The 14,171-nt window shown below is 43.6% G+C and overlaps 1 protein-coding gene across 7 annotated transcripts in view; it reads left to right on the top strand.

The window, feature by feature from the left end:
• The window catches only part of PRDM10 (PR/SET domain 10), a 100,610-nt gene that overhangs the window by 51,574 nt on the left and 34,865 nt on the right, over positions 1–14,171 (top strand). For 6 of the 7 annotated variants that reach the window (XR_010581078.2, XR_010581076.2, XM_065529229.2 and 3 more), the window contains exons 5-9: positions 3,385–3,610; positions 4,733–4,974; positions 6,743–6,946; positions 11,696–11,768; positions 13,837–13,954. Coding sequence is in view for 5 of the 7 variants with exons in the window: in XM_065529229.2 (XP_065385301.1) it covers positions 3,385–3,610; positions 4,733–4,974; positions 6,743–6,946; positions 11,696–11,768; positions 13,837–13,954 (863 nt within the window). In the remaining 2 variants the exon portion in view is untranslated. Of the gene's footprint in view, positions 1–3,104; positions 3,611–4,732; positions 4,975–6,742; positions 6,947–11,695; positions 11,769–13,836; positions 13,955–14,171 lie in introns of those variants that run through there. The other variant, XM_065529230.2, reaches the window with a different exon arrangement.

The raw sequence follows: 14,171 nt of genomic DNA, 5'->3' as shown, positions 1-14,171 counted from the left end.
ATTTATGAGGAGTAGAGGTGCATATATGCTTTGGTTTGTTCAATGTATGGTAACATTTATCACTAACCCTGGCATAATGCTTAAGCACTTAGGACAAGGGGCAATATTGTAAGCTGTGCTCTGAGACAGGGAGCAGGAATACAGTCACTTCCTCGAAGGTTCTATGGAGGAGGTCGAGGGGGAGGTGGCTACAGCAGCTGCACCGCTAGAAGTTCCCTGTGGAGTCCTCAGCCTCACAGGGCATTTTATGTTGTTTTTACTGAAGCTGAGGCAGATGCGTCTTCCAGAATTTTGGCCTCCCACGTAAAACTTTCTAAAAGACCCTGAGTCGCAGAAGTGGAATGTCATGCAAAAGTTAAATGAGCATGTGTTAAGCGTGCGGATGCAGTTTGAGATAGCCGATTTGATCTGCTTTCTGGAGCCCGAGCGTTTCAAATGTTGGGCAATGCTCTTACACTGCCACTGCAGGTCGGGCCCTCAATAAACACACTCAGTACCGTTTCTTTAGAGTTCTTTTTATTATTTGAGACGGGGCCTTGCTCTGTCACCCAGGCTGGAGTGCACTGGCACCATCACAGATCACTGCAGCCTCGACCTACTGGGCTCAAACGATTCTCCCACGTCAGTCTCCTGAGTCGCTGGGATCACAGGCACATGCCACCACTGCCCAGCTAAATTTTGTATTTTTTGTAGAGACAGGGTTTCACCATGTTGCCTAGGCTGGTCTCGAACTCCTGGGCTCAAGCAATCCTCCTGCCTCAGCCTCCCAGAGTTACAGGCATGAGCCATCACGCCTGGCCTCTTTTTTTTTTTTTTTTTTTTTTTTGAGATGGAGTTTTGCTCTTGTCGCCCAGGCTGGAGTGCAATGGCGTGATCTCGGCTCACTGCAACTTCCGCCTCCTGGGTTCAAGTGATTCTCCTGCCTCAGCCTCCCGAGTAGCTGGGATTACAGGTGCCCGCTACCATGCCCAGCTAATTTTTTTTTGTATTTTTAGTAGAGATGGGGTTTCACCATGTTGACCAGGCTGGTCTCGAAACCCTGACCTCAGGTGATCTGCCCACCTTGGCCTCCCAAAGTGCTGGGATTACAGGCATGAGCCACCATGCCCAGCCACGCCCTGCCTCTTTTTAGGGTTTGATAAATTCTTCGATTCAGATGCACTGCAGGAAAAGGATGTTTCTGTGAATAGCCACAAAGACTTCCTCTAGATGCCTGAAGGGATTGATGTCATTTCCCAAAAGGCCAAATATATTTCAACAAATTAATCTTCATTGAATACCTACTTTATGCTCAGCAATCTTTTAAATTTGAGGAGAAAGTATATGATACCATCATGGTCCTTAAAGAACTTAGGATAACAATGATTGATACTAAGCACTTACTAAATGCTATATACTCTGCTACTGACCTTATATACATATTGTTTCACTTAGTACTTACAGAACCTGAGGCATGTATTACTGTGTCCATTTTACAGACAAAGAAACTGAGGTTCAGAGAACTATAGTAACTTGCTAAGTGGCGGGGCAAGGATTTTACTCTAAATGCCTGACTCCAAAGCCCATAGTCTACTTCCCTGAGGTGCAGTTGGAGAGGCAAGATGGACTCATGTGAAAACGCATACTTATCACCAAAATAGATGGTGTCTGGCAATGGATGCAAAGCTGTAGGGATAGTTAATGTGTGAGATGTCTGGATCTAGAGTCTAAAGATCTTGGCAGACGGGAAGAACAGATAAAAGTAGTGAAATGAAATTTACTGGAGATAAATGCAAAATCCCCCATTTAAGTAAAAATCAGCTCTTGAAGTCCTGAGGAGGGGAAAAATGGTTTAATAGCATTCTATGTAGGGAAAAAAGGACTTAGGAATTTTAGTTACCTGCAGGTTCAAGATGGGTCTGCAGTAGAACAATGTGGCCAGCGTAAACACTAATGCACCCTGATGTTGTATTAATAAAAATATGGAATCCACTGCAAAATAAATGAAGACAACAAGATGATCAGGGAGCTGGGAGTTTGGTCATTTGAGAAATGACTGAATGAATTAGGGGTTTTTGGCCTTCAGATATTTGATTCTTGTGGCAGAAGGGTTACACTTATTCTACCGACCTCCAGAGGAAAGTCCTGGGCCCCGACCAAAGCGTGGAAGATCTGGGCTCCACAGAAAATGTCATAGAACTATTCCAGAATGATTCAGGCTGCCTGGTGAGGTCATGAAGTGTGGAAGCAGACGCTGAGTGCTGTTGTAAGAGGGATTCTATGGCTCCAAGGGCTGCAGGAGTTCAGAGCAGAGGAGACTCAGGGAGGGCTGGAGGCATCAGAGGCGGTTCACTGGGAAACTGGAATGTGGTAGGATTTAGAAGGTTGCTGAGGAAAGAGTATTCTAGGTGAGGAAAACAACATATGAGATGAAGGGAGTGGCATCTTTAAAAGCTTCCTTTATTTATTGACTAGGACATGGCTTGAGTATGACCTTGTGCTAATTGGTCAGGAGGAGCAAGACTGAATAAAGGGATTCTAGGCCAGTGTATAATCCCATAACACTTAGATTGGAGGCAGGAGAACTTTTTCAGGTACCATTTTCTGCCAGGATATTTGATACGAGAGCATTAACCTAATACGTGACCCAAGCTGTGTCTTATTTGCAGGAGACTGACTTCAGCATGATGAAACAAACAGGCATCTCATCTCTTTTATTCTTACTTAAAACCTCAGTCTGCCTGAGCTGTCGAAAAGGAGAGCTGTGAGCTATTGAACTTTGTTAACCATGTGTTGCACGACGTGTTGAGTTTTAAAAGACAAGTGGTTGAGGTTAGGTCAACTCATGTCCCCCCTCCACTGTGGTGGGACCACGCTGGAAAGGCAAGAGGGACCCCCCACCCCAGGTTTAGTTCAGATGTGGAAACCGATGGTGCCTCACATGTGCACACGCCGAAACGGTCTGTTGCTCACCTATCTGAAGTCTCTGGGAGACAGGGCAGGCCCCTCAGGCAGAGTGAAACGGCCTGAATGAGCCGGCGGACACCAGGTTTTCCTGAGTTTAAGGGGTGGGGTCAGTGCGCAGGTGGCCAGGGCCTTGCCAGTTTTGAATCTCCCCCGCTGCCAAAGGAGGGAGCACCTGAGCCTTCTTAGCGGCCTGCCCAGGTGTGGGACCGAAGGGGCAGAGGGAGGGCGGGGGTTAAAGGCTGTGAGCAGTCAGATCAAAAAGGAAGCCAGCGCTTCCTCACAGCCTGTGGAGGGAAGTCATTTTTCCAGGGCCTGGAAGGAGCAGGTACGAAGACTAGATTCCACCCAGCGCTTGCGCCCTGTTTCTGCCAGCGGGCACCAGCGAACCGAAAGCAGGTGTCCATGTCTGCTTACTCTGTGCCTTCACCTTTTGCCCAGGCCTCATTGCCAGTGCATAACCAGGTGCTGCCTTCCATCGAGAGTGTGGATGGCTCCGACCCTTTGGCAACTCTGCAGACCCCTCTAGGCAGACTGGAGGCCAAAGAGGAAGAGGATGAGGATGAGGATGAGGACACTGAGGAAGATGAGGAAGAAGACGGAGAGGACACAGATCTGGATGACTGGGAGCCAGACCCGCCCCGGCCCTTCGACCCGCACGACTTATGTAAGTGTGGGCACTGGACTCCCCCAGGGAAGCTGTGTCTGTCTTGTGTGTGTGTGTGTGTATGTCTGTGTTTGCCTGTGTGTGTGTGTGTGTGTGTGTGTGTGTGAACATAGCTCCCGTGAACCAGGTCCTTCCGTGTGCAGCCACTGTGCCACATTCTCTGCTTGCATCATCCCACCTGGCCTTCACTGCAGCCCTTTGAAGGGCTTTGAAGCCCTTTGAAGCCCTTCGTTTTTTGATTTTACTGATGAGTGAACTGAAGCTCAGAAGATTGGGAAACTCGCTCAGGGTCACATAGGGATGAAGGGGCATCAGGCAGCCGAACCGAGGTCTCTCACACCAGAGCTTCAGCTACCAAACCACCATGGTAGATGTGCCCGATCCCGCGCTCTTCAGCCACTGCAGCTTTAGTACGTTTGCCTGGCTGCTTTGCCTCTTCCATGCTAGCCTTTTAAGAATGCCGTTCTATCCCAGGCGTGGGTGCCCTGCGTCTACTGCCTCCTTCCTGCCCTCCATGGCCGTACCATGAGGTGGGTAACTTTCCCAGGGCTGTGCCAACACTTTGAGGGTCAGGACTCCAGCTCAGGCAGTCTAGCCCCTCGGCAGCGGAAGTTTTATTGAGATTATTGGCATACGATAAAATTCACCTCTTTTGTCTCATCAGATAGTGCAACATTTAGCCTGATAAGCTCTTTTTACTCTTGTTGTAATTGATTTGTAAATGTGATTTGTAAATGTAGTGGCCACTATTCAAAGGCCTCTCCAGCAGAGAAGTCAGTCGTGGCCTGCTGGTTGTTTGTGGCAGGCATAAGCAAATTCTGTCTGATGTTAGAGGAGAATTACAGGATTTTTCCTGTAATCTCCGCACACTGCAACCTCTGCCCCCCCGATTCAAGTGATTCTCCTGCCTCAGCCTCCCGAGTAGCTGGGACTACAGGTGTAGCTGGGACTACTGGTCTACCAGAGAGAGTGAATTACCATTGAACGGGTAGCACCATTAGGAGTTCATTGCATTTTGGCTTGAAAACGCAGATGGGGATTTTTCAGGTCAGAATTTTTCTACCTCACATCAAGTTATACTGAGGAATTGGACTTTTCTTCAAGACTCTCTCTCTTTTGCAGGGTGTGAAGAGTGCAATAACGCGCATTCTTCAGTGTGCCCAAAGCATGGCCCCTTGCACCCGATCCCCAACCGGCCGGTGCTCACCCGTGCGAGGGCGAGCCTCCCCCTGGTGCTCTACATAGACAGGTTTCTGGGCGGCGTGTTCTCCAAGCGGCGCATCCCCAAGCGCACCCAGTTCGGCCCCGTGGAGGGGCCTCTCGTCAGGGGCTCGGAGCTGAAAGACTGTTATATTCACCTCAAGGTAATTTATGCTTTATCACACCTCACTCCTGTTCTTCAGCCGTGTTTCAAGGAGCACTGCGTTGTCTGCTGAGTCTCATTCCTGTTCCTTAGCGGTTGTTCGCTAGTATTCTTCTTTCTATCTTAATTTGGTTAAATGGAAACTCACTAATGAGATGGAGATTACAATTTTAGTCCCTGAAACCATTAGATGAGTTATTCTGAGGGGCTACAGTAGTTTTCTAGGGTTGCCATAGTAAAATACCACAGACTGGGAGGCTCAAACGACAGACATTTATTTTCTCACTGTTCTGGAAGCTGGAAGTTTGAGGTTAGTTTCCTCTGAGGCCTCTCTCCTTGGCTTGCAGAAAGCCACCTTGTCACTATGTCCTCACAGAGTCTTTCCTCGGTGCTTGTATGTGTATCCATGTCCTAATTGCCCCTTCTAATTTATTTATAATGTTTGTATTTTATTTTATTTATTTTTTGAGATGGAGTCTCGCTCTGTCACCAGGCTGAAGTGCAGTGGCACGATCTTGGCTCACTGCAACTTCTGCCACCTGGATTCAAGTGATTCTCCTGCCTCAGCCTCCCAAGTAGCTGGGACTACAGGTGCCTGCCACCAAGCCTAGCTAATTGTGGTACTTTTAGTAGAGACGGGGTTTCACCATGTTGGCCAGGATGGTCTCAATCTCTCGACCTCATGATCCACCCACCTCAGCCTCCCAAAGTGCTGGGATTACAGGCATGAGCCACCGCGCCTGGCTAATTTTTGTATTTTTTATGGAGACAGGTTGGTCTTGAACTCCTGAGCTCAAGTGATCCTCCTGCCTTGGGCTCTCAAAGTGCTAGGATTACAGGCCTGAGCCACCTCTCCTGGCCCATCTTCCCTTCTTATAAGAACCAGTCCTGTTTGGATTAAGGCCCACCCTAATGACCTCATTTTAACTTAAGTACCCTTTTAAAAGTCCTGTCCCCAAATGCAGTCACAGCCTGAGGTACTGGGTGTTAGGGCCTCAACGTGGATTTTGAGGAAGACACAGTTCAGCCCATAACAGGGGCTTGCTTGCTGTATTTAAAATAATTTTGACTGGAATGCAAAGAGAATTATGTAGGCTTAATGTAATCTGCTGTGTGCCCGTAATGTTTGCAAGAAACCCCCTTTCCAGCTTTGAAACAGGTCTGACCTGTAGACTCTGGTTAAAGAATAGCTCCCTGTATGGTGACGTATGTTTATAGTCATCTCTTTGCAGCTGACCCTTGTGTTTCTGTCCAGCCCTCTCTGCTCCTTGCTTCGTGTAACCGCTCCAGAGAACGAGGAAAGGGCAGTGGGAAGGGGTGAATATTTGGGATGCGTTTTTTGACAAGTCATCTGCTGTCGCGGGGAGGTTTTCTTTGTGTTCTCAAAACCTCCAAGCAAGAATATTACTTTGTAAAGAGAAATGCCTGTCCCTGGGCTGCCTATTATAAATGAATGCAATGAAACCCCAAAAGGAGGCAAATTGTAATGAACTAGAGAGTATTTTGCTTGCATTTTCTGGCATATTTATAGCATTTTTGGTCATGTTTTGTGAAATAGTAGCTAAAGCTACGCAATTAGATTAACTTTTAGATTGTGCCCGGTAATTTTCCTACATCCAGTCATAGGTCTAGGATTTTTGCAGATACAAAGGGAAGAGCCAGGATGTATGGTTACTTTCAGGAGCAATACTTTGAGTATTGTGACATTATAAAATGTGTCTCATATTGAAGGTTTTGTTTTGTTTTTTGTGTGGCTTTTTTTCGTACAGGTTTCTCTTGATAAAGGGGACAGAAAAGACAGGGATTTACATGAGGACCTATGGTTTGAGTTGTCGGATGAGACGCTTTGTAACTGGATGATGTTTGTACGGCCAGCCCAGAATCACCTGGAGCAGAACCTGGTGGCTTACCAGTATGGCCACCATGTGTATTATACAACCATAAAAAATGTGGAGCCCAAGCAGGAACTGAAGGTACAGCGCTGCCAGACCCGTGCTGCTATTTGCTAGCAAGAGTGATTGTTTAGGGCTTTTTGCAAGTTTATTTCCCTAAAGTGGGTTTGTTTTTTTTTTTTAAAAAAGAGTCATTTCCTGCTTATTCACATACTTATTGAGTAGCTACCATGTAGTATACACTGTCATAATCCTGCAAATAGGATGAAAAGTATAGACTTTTATGCTTATCAAAGGGCCTATGTGAGGCCGGGCATGGTGGCTCACGCCTGTAATCCCAGCACTTTGGGAGGCTGAGGCAGTTGGATCACTTCAGGTCTGGAGTTCAAGACTAGCCTGGTCAACATGGCAAAACCCCGTCTCTACTAAAAATACAAAAATTAGCCGAGCGTGGTGGCGGGTGCCTGTAATCCCAGCTACTTGTGAGGCTGAGGCAGGAGAATCGCTTGAACCAGGAGATTGTGCAGAGCCAATATGAAAGCATGAGGTCCGGGGTAAAGAGGTAGTTGTTTTGGGGAGTAGACCGGTACAGATGGTCCTCTACCGATGATGAAGTTAGATCCCAATAAGCCCCATTGTGATTGAAAATGTTGTAAACTGAAAATGTACTTAATACACTCAACCTACGAATATCATACCTCAGCCTGGACTGCCTGAAATGTAATCAGAACACTTGCATTAACCTACAGTTGGGCAAAATTATCTAACACAGTGCCTCTTTGATAATAAAGTGTTTACTATCTCATATAATGTATTGAATACTGAAAGTGAAAAGCAGAATGGCTGTACGGGCACTCGGGCGATTTCTACTGAGCGCGTCTCACTTTTGCAACATCGTAATGTCAAAAAATTGTAAGTCAAACCATTGACAGGAACGCGTCTGTATCTGTGACGAAGTGATTAAAGATGTGGGTTAACTTCATTTACACACTCCATAGTTGGGAAACAGATTTTTAGAGGTATGGGCAAGATGTTTAGATATATGAGCAAGATTTTTTTCTGTGTATGAATGTTTCACTCAAAGAATCCTGTGTGCTGACTTCTGATTTCAGAAATATATTTTTGAGTAATAACTATTGAAATTTATCTAAATAATAATTCTTGATGACATAACAAAATTTTGCTATGATTCTAAATGAAAATTCCTTTTTTAAAATAAAACTTATATTAAGAACATGCCAAAAGAGGGGATCAAAATACTCTTTAGCTTCCTGATATAAATGAAAAATGAAATGATCATGTAAGTCCACAAACACTGAATTGCACAGTGCCTGCATATGGTACAAATTAGAAATGGATACGTCTTTTGAGGGAGAAAGAATCCTGGATTTTGTTAAAAAGGTATGCAGAGCCTCTGTTTTTGAAACCATCAGCTAGAGAATCCATTAACCCTGAAGAAAACATGTAAAAGGAGATTTGTATCTCATACCATGTATCCCAATAAATTCCTGATTAGAAAAGAAACTGAGGTGAATATTTTTTAACTGTGAAGGGGAGATTTCCTCCTTGAAACCAGTAGATAGAACTATAAAGTTGGAGAGAAACAAATAAAAATATAATAGTTCAGTCTAATGAACAACCATAAAACAAATAAAAAGGAAACAACAGAATGGGGGAAATATTTGTAATACACATTAAAAAGTTCAACTTTGAAAACTGACAGACCTCACTACCCCCAGAGGGACAAATGAACAAATGTCAGGAGTTGACTATCTGGAGGAGGAAACAAATAGTAAAAAAAAAGTTTTAAAACAGAAAAAATAGCGAATGCATTCTGGGCTTAATACCTACATATGGGTTGATAGGTCCAGCAGATCACCATGGCACATGTTTACCTGTGTAACAAACCTGCACATCCTGCACATGTACCCTGGAACTTTAAAAAGTCAAAAAAATTTTTCAACGTTAATAATTTAAAAAACCCTCAAAATAACTATGAGCTACTATTTATGTTTCAATTAGCAAAAATAAATGGACACAGTACAATGAATGTGAATGTTTAAAAATAGGAATGTTAATTGTAGAATTGCATTTCATAAAACATTTCTGGAAGTATATAGCAAAAGTGTTCTTGGCTGGCTAAATCTAATCATTGAACATTAATCTGAGGAAATAGTTATAAAAAGAAGACAGTACTAGACTCTACTGTATTTTACTGACTCTAAGATACCAGTGACTTTAGGATACACTTTTATTTTATGCATCATTAAGAAAAAAATGCTACCTATTATAGTGCTTTTTAAAAATAAAAAATGGTTAGAAGGAGCTATTTTAGACTTATTTTGACATAATTTTAAAATTATATCATACTTGTGCATTCATAAAAAGACACACTGAAGCAAAATAAATTGGTTGAGGTATAAACTGCTTTGTGTGCAGAGCCTGAATTCTTTTTCCTGCATCACTGTTTGACTTCATTGTGGATGTTGGAGCCTTTCTGTATGCTCTCATCTTCTGTGCCATCGAGAGTGTTGATGCAGCTGCAATATTTTAAAAATAAGTGCTCTGCTGTTGCCCCTGGGATGTTGCCTCAAGCCACTGATCACCTTCCTGCAAGTTTTGATACTGTGCTTTCCCATTTGACTGAACTCATCTGTGCCTTTTTCCTCAATTGAATCACATATCCTTGGAAGTGGAGAGGTTTCGGATCAAGTCTGTAGGAAGTTTCTGACCGCTGATGCCTTACTGAGAAGCCCTGCAGGACGCACGCCAGCCTTGCATGGCTTTCAGATTTCTTGTGTTTGTTCTCAGGGAAATGACAGAGCTTTTTGGCCTTCGTTTGCATTGCTTGGCAAGTGTCCACTCATGAGGTGTCAGTGGGCTTATAACAGAATGAGGTGAGAACAGTACAAAGAGCTTGACCAGCTTTGTGCAGGAGCAGTGGGCAGGTAGCAAGAGCTCCATCGTGGCCATGACTGTAGAAGGCCCTAGAGTGTGAAACACATCCTGACTTCTGACCTGTGAAAATATTTAAAAATACACCTTGGAATTGATAGATTAGGGTAGGATTTATAATAGTGAAATGATAATCCATCTAAAAGTACAACTACAGGGGCATAGTTAGTTAAATTATAGAATACAGACTATGTAGTCTATTCCACAGTAAAAAACAAAGTGTCTTTATAAATATTTCCATATATATAAAATAATCCATAAGATTATATATGATTAATTCACTTGGTAATTGATATATTGAACTCTTACTGTGTTTGAGACCCTAGAAAACAGACTGGCTCCCTGTGTTCAGGGAACTTTTATTCTAGAGCAGAAATGCACAGAAAGATGTAAACAAGCAAATCATAACTCATGGGGTAAGTTCCATGAAGGAAACAGATGGTGCAGAAAGAGCAGGTAACAAGAAGGGACCGATTTTGATGTGATGGTTAGGGAAGGCCTTGCTGACGAGGCACTGCTGAGGCTGAGAACTATGGAATGGGGCCAGCACTACGGAGGGTTATGGCAGGGGTGAGGGTGAAACAGCAGGGCTGAATGCTTGGGGTGGTGAAGGACTTGGGCATGTTTGAGCAGCTGAAAGCAGGCCCTGTTGACTGAAGCGTGGGTCAGGGGGACTGACAAGGGCTGAGGTTGCTTTTCCAGGTTGGGGAGATTGTGGAGCCCTTTGGAGATTATCAAGTATTTCAGGTTTACTATGAGATGAGAAGCCATTGCCTGCATGACAAGATCTGATTGTGTGTTCTTTTTATTTTATTGATACATATTAGTTGTACATATTTTTGGGATACATGTGCTATTTTGATGCCTGTATATGATGTGTAATGATCCAACTGGGGTAACTGGGATTTGAGACCACTCTGGCTACTGTGTAGATTGCAGAGAAAAGGAGAGGCCAGTCAGAAGGCCAAGTGATCATCCAGGCAAGAAATGGTCTTGACATGCATCAGGGTGGCAAAAGTAGGGATGGAGAACACCTGAGGGAGCGGCAGTCCTTGCTAAAGGCATATGGAAGCAAGCAGAGAAATCAAAGGCACCTTTGGTTTCAAGTCTGAGCAGCTGGGTGGAAGGTATTCATCAAGATGGGGAAGATGGGTGGGGGCGTGAGTTGGAAAGCATTGAGAATTCCATTCTGGACATGCTAAGTTTCATCTGTTTGTGAGACATCCAAAACATCCAGTCAGACACACTCAGAGAGAACAGAGAAAGAGGGTCTGGGATGGAGATATTAATCTGGGAGTCATTAGCATAGAGTTGGTTGGAAATGAAAGTGGCCACCTGAAGTCAAAATAAGAAGGCCGTACACTCTAACTAAGCTTTGAGCCACACCAATATGTAGAAGTTAGGGAGAAAAAAAAGAGGCAAACAGAGTGATCAGAAGTAGCCAGTGGGTGGGCGGGAGAAGGTGGTTGCCTTTGAAGTTGTCATTGGTGACTCCAGTAAGGGGTGTTTGGTGGCAACCACTGTAACTACAACCCTGTAAAAACCGGTGTTTAAATATAGATAAGAAATCAGAGGAGGCTGTTTTATTTAGTTGAAGAGACTATGATTATAATTCCTGTGAAGTTATTCTAGTAACAGTAACTATTTTCTGAAAAAGAAAAAGAAAAAACAGGCAGTATGTCTTGGCAAATGAACTTCCTGACTGATCTGCTGGAAAGGTATTGCAAGGGGAGCTCACAGCGTGATCTTTTTTTCCTTTGTTAATGGGCTGTGGAAAAGCCTGAATTGTTTCCTGGAAGCAGGAGAAATAATGTAAGCATGCGAGGAACATCTGGTGATGTCCCCAGTTCTTGATGATATACTTGCTTCTTGCAGGTGTGGTATGCCGCGTCCTATGCTGAGTTCGTGAACCAGAAAATTCATGACATTTCTGAGGAAGAAAGGAAAGGTGGTTAGACGTTTATGTTTTACATTTTCTATATGAATTCTAAATTGTATATATCACATCTTTATGAAACCTCTAATTTTTTGTCTCAGTATATTTCAGAAACTATTCCAGTAGGTTTTTTGGAGACACACATCTCCATCTAATTCAGTGTCAAATTACAATGACGTTTACATTTCTTTCATGTGTGCTGGAAAATAATATTTAATATAATGAAAACTTCCAAATGCCAAATTAGAACCTAGATCAGAGGACGATTCCTATCCAGATTTTATCATCTCTGAGGATATACCAAGGCAGGCATTGGCTTTGTTTTTAATGCAAACGTCACTGAAGTATAATCTATATACAGAAAGCTGCACACATTGTAAGTATACAGCTTAAATTTTCACAAAGTGAACACACCCATGTAACCTGCCCCCAGATCAAGAAACAGAGCATTACTGTGCCCCAGAAGTTTCTTTGTGCTGCCTTCTAATTCCTACTCACTCCTAAGTACTCTTTCCTGACTTCTAGTACCGCACAATAAGATATGCTTGTTATCGAACTGTGCGTAATAGAATGATGTGATATGTACCCTTTTGGTGCCTGGGCATCTTTTGCTCAACATGGTATTTGTGAGATTCATCCATGTTGGTGTATATAATTATAATTTATTTATTCTCGTTGTTATTTGGTATTCTGGTGTATGAATATAAAACAATTGATTTTTCCATTTTACTGTAGATTTGGTTGTGAAATGCAATTCTGACACTATCCAGAGTTAGGTCAAGTTTCACAGGCTCAGGGCAGTCAAGACTTCAGACACCAGCTGCAGGCTCTGGAGGTCCCAAGCCCCAGACCAACTAGCTACGGGTTAGGAGGTTCCCGGTACCTCCTCAGGTTTGATAATTCACAAGAATGACTCACAGAACTCGGAAAAGAGCTGTTCTTAACGATGGCCATTTTGTTACAATCCTTTATATTTATTATAATGTAAAGATCTATATATCTAATATATTAAAAGGTATGATTTTTATATATTAGGGCCAGTCAAATGAAGAGATGCATATGGTGAGGTCTGGGAAGCCCCAAAATGTCCTCAGGACATGCCACCCTCCTGGTACATTGATATATGATTCCCAACCGTAGAAGCTCACCCGAGCTTCAGTGTCCAGCATTTTTATTGAGACATCATGACACAGGCATAACTGATTCAATCATTGTCCGGGTGATCAAGCTTGACTGCCAGCTCCCCCTTCTCCTCCTCCTTCCATGAGGTCAGGCCGATAACCCCTGGCTCAAAGCCCCACATCTCCAATTACATGGTTGAGCTTTCCTGCATGGCCTGTCCCTGCTCTGAAGCATCTCATTAGAATACATTTGGGTATGTTTGTGGGGTGGGACACCATGAATAACAAAGACACTCCTATTACTCAGGAAATTCCAGTGACTTAAAGGTTACCAACTAGGGAAAAAGACCAGGCAGATTCTTTATTAAACAATAAGATTGTTTCTTGATTTTGGCTATTTTGAAGAGTGCTGCTGCGAGCATTCTGACATGTCTTTTAGTGAACCTATGTGCACATTTCTGTTGGGTATGTGTCTAGGCGTGGAGTTGCTGGGTCATGGAGTATGCCTATATTCAACTTAGGGGGTGCTTCTGAGCATTTTGCTGAAGTGATTATACTGGGCATTGAGTTTTAAGTTATTTGTTCTAAAACATACCCTCAGATTATGAAACCTGGGTCTGAATACTAGGCTATCTGAATACAGACCTTTGTAACATCTCATGTGTTTTTGGTGCGGTGAAGTCGTGTGCGTGTTTTGAGGCTGCGAGAGGGTGATGTGAGGGTATTTGTTCCTTTGATGCCTTGCATGGATGCATTAGAAAGTAAGATCCTAAAAAGCAACTCTCTGCCAAGTTTTAGCTTTTGATTTGATAACAAAACAGTCATGCAAATAGCAGATACTGTATAGCTATGAATGCTTTGGGCTGCAGCACGATAAGAATGGTGGGGATCGCAGGCATTTGAGTTGTATTGGTGTCTGTTGATCATCAGCCTTCATGATTTCTCTTCTGTGACTGTAGTTCTTCGGGAGCAAGAGAAGAACTGGCCCTGCTATGAATGTAACCGCCGATTTATAAGCTCGGAGCAGTTGCAACAGCATCTCAATTCTCATGATGAGAAACTAGATGTGTTTAGCAGGTAGGTATGAGGGAGAAAGGCCCACAGACGGAGCTTATAAAGGTTCAGAATCATTTCTGTATTGTCCACTAGCTAATGAGTGTCTCCAAGTGTCATGTGTAGACAGGTAACCAGGTGGGCTACTGAGGGAACGGTGTTACCTGTCATCTCCTTTTCCCTCTGCTCCTCATTTACTGTTATCCATCTTTGCCAGCATAACCAGTACCCAGCAATGGGA

The sequence above is a fragment of the Macaca fascicularis genome, chromosome 14, assembly GCF_037993035.2.
Source record: "Macaca fascicularis isolate 582-1 chromosome 14, T2T-MFA8v1.1".
Lineage (NCBI taxonomy): Eukaryota > Metazoa > Chordata > Mammalia > Primates > Cercopithecidae > Macaca > Macaca fascicularis.
This window is presented reverse-complemented; position numbering and strand designations above follow the sequence as displayed.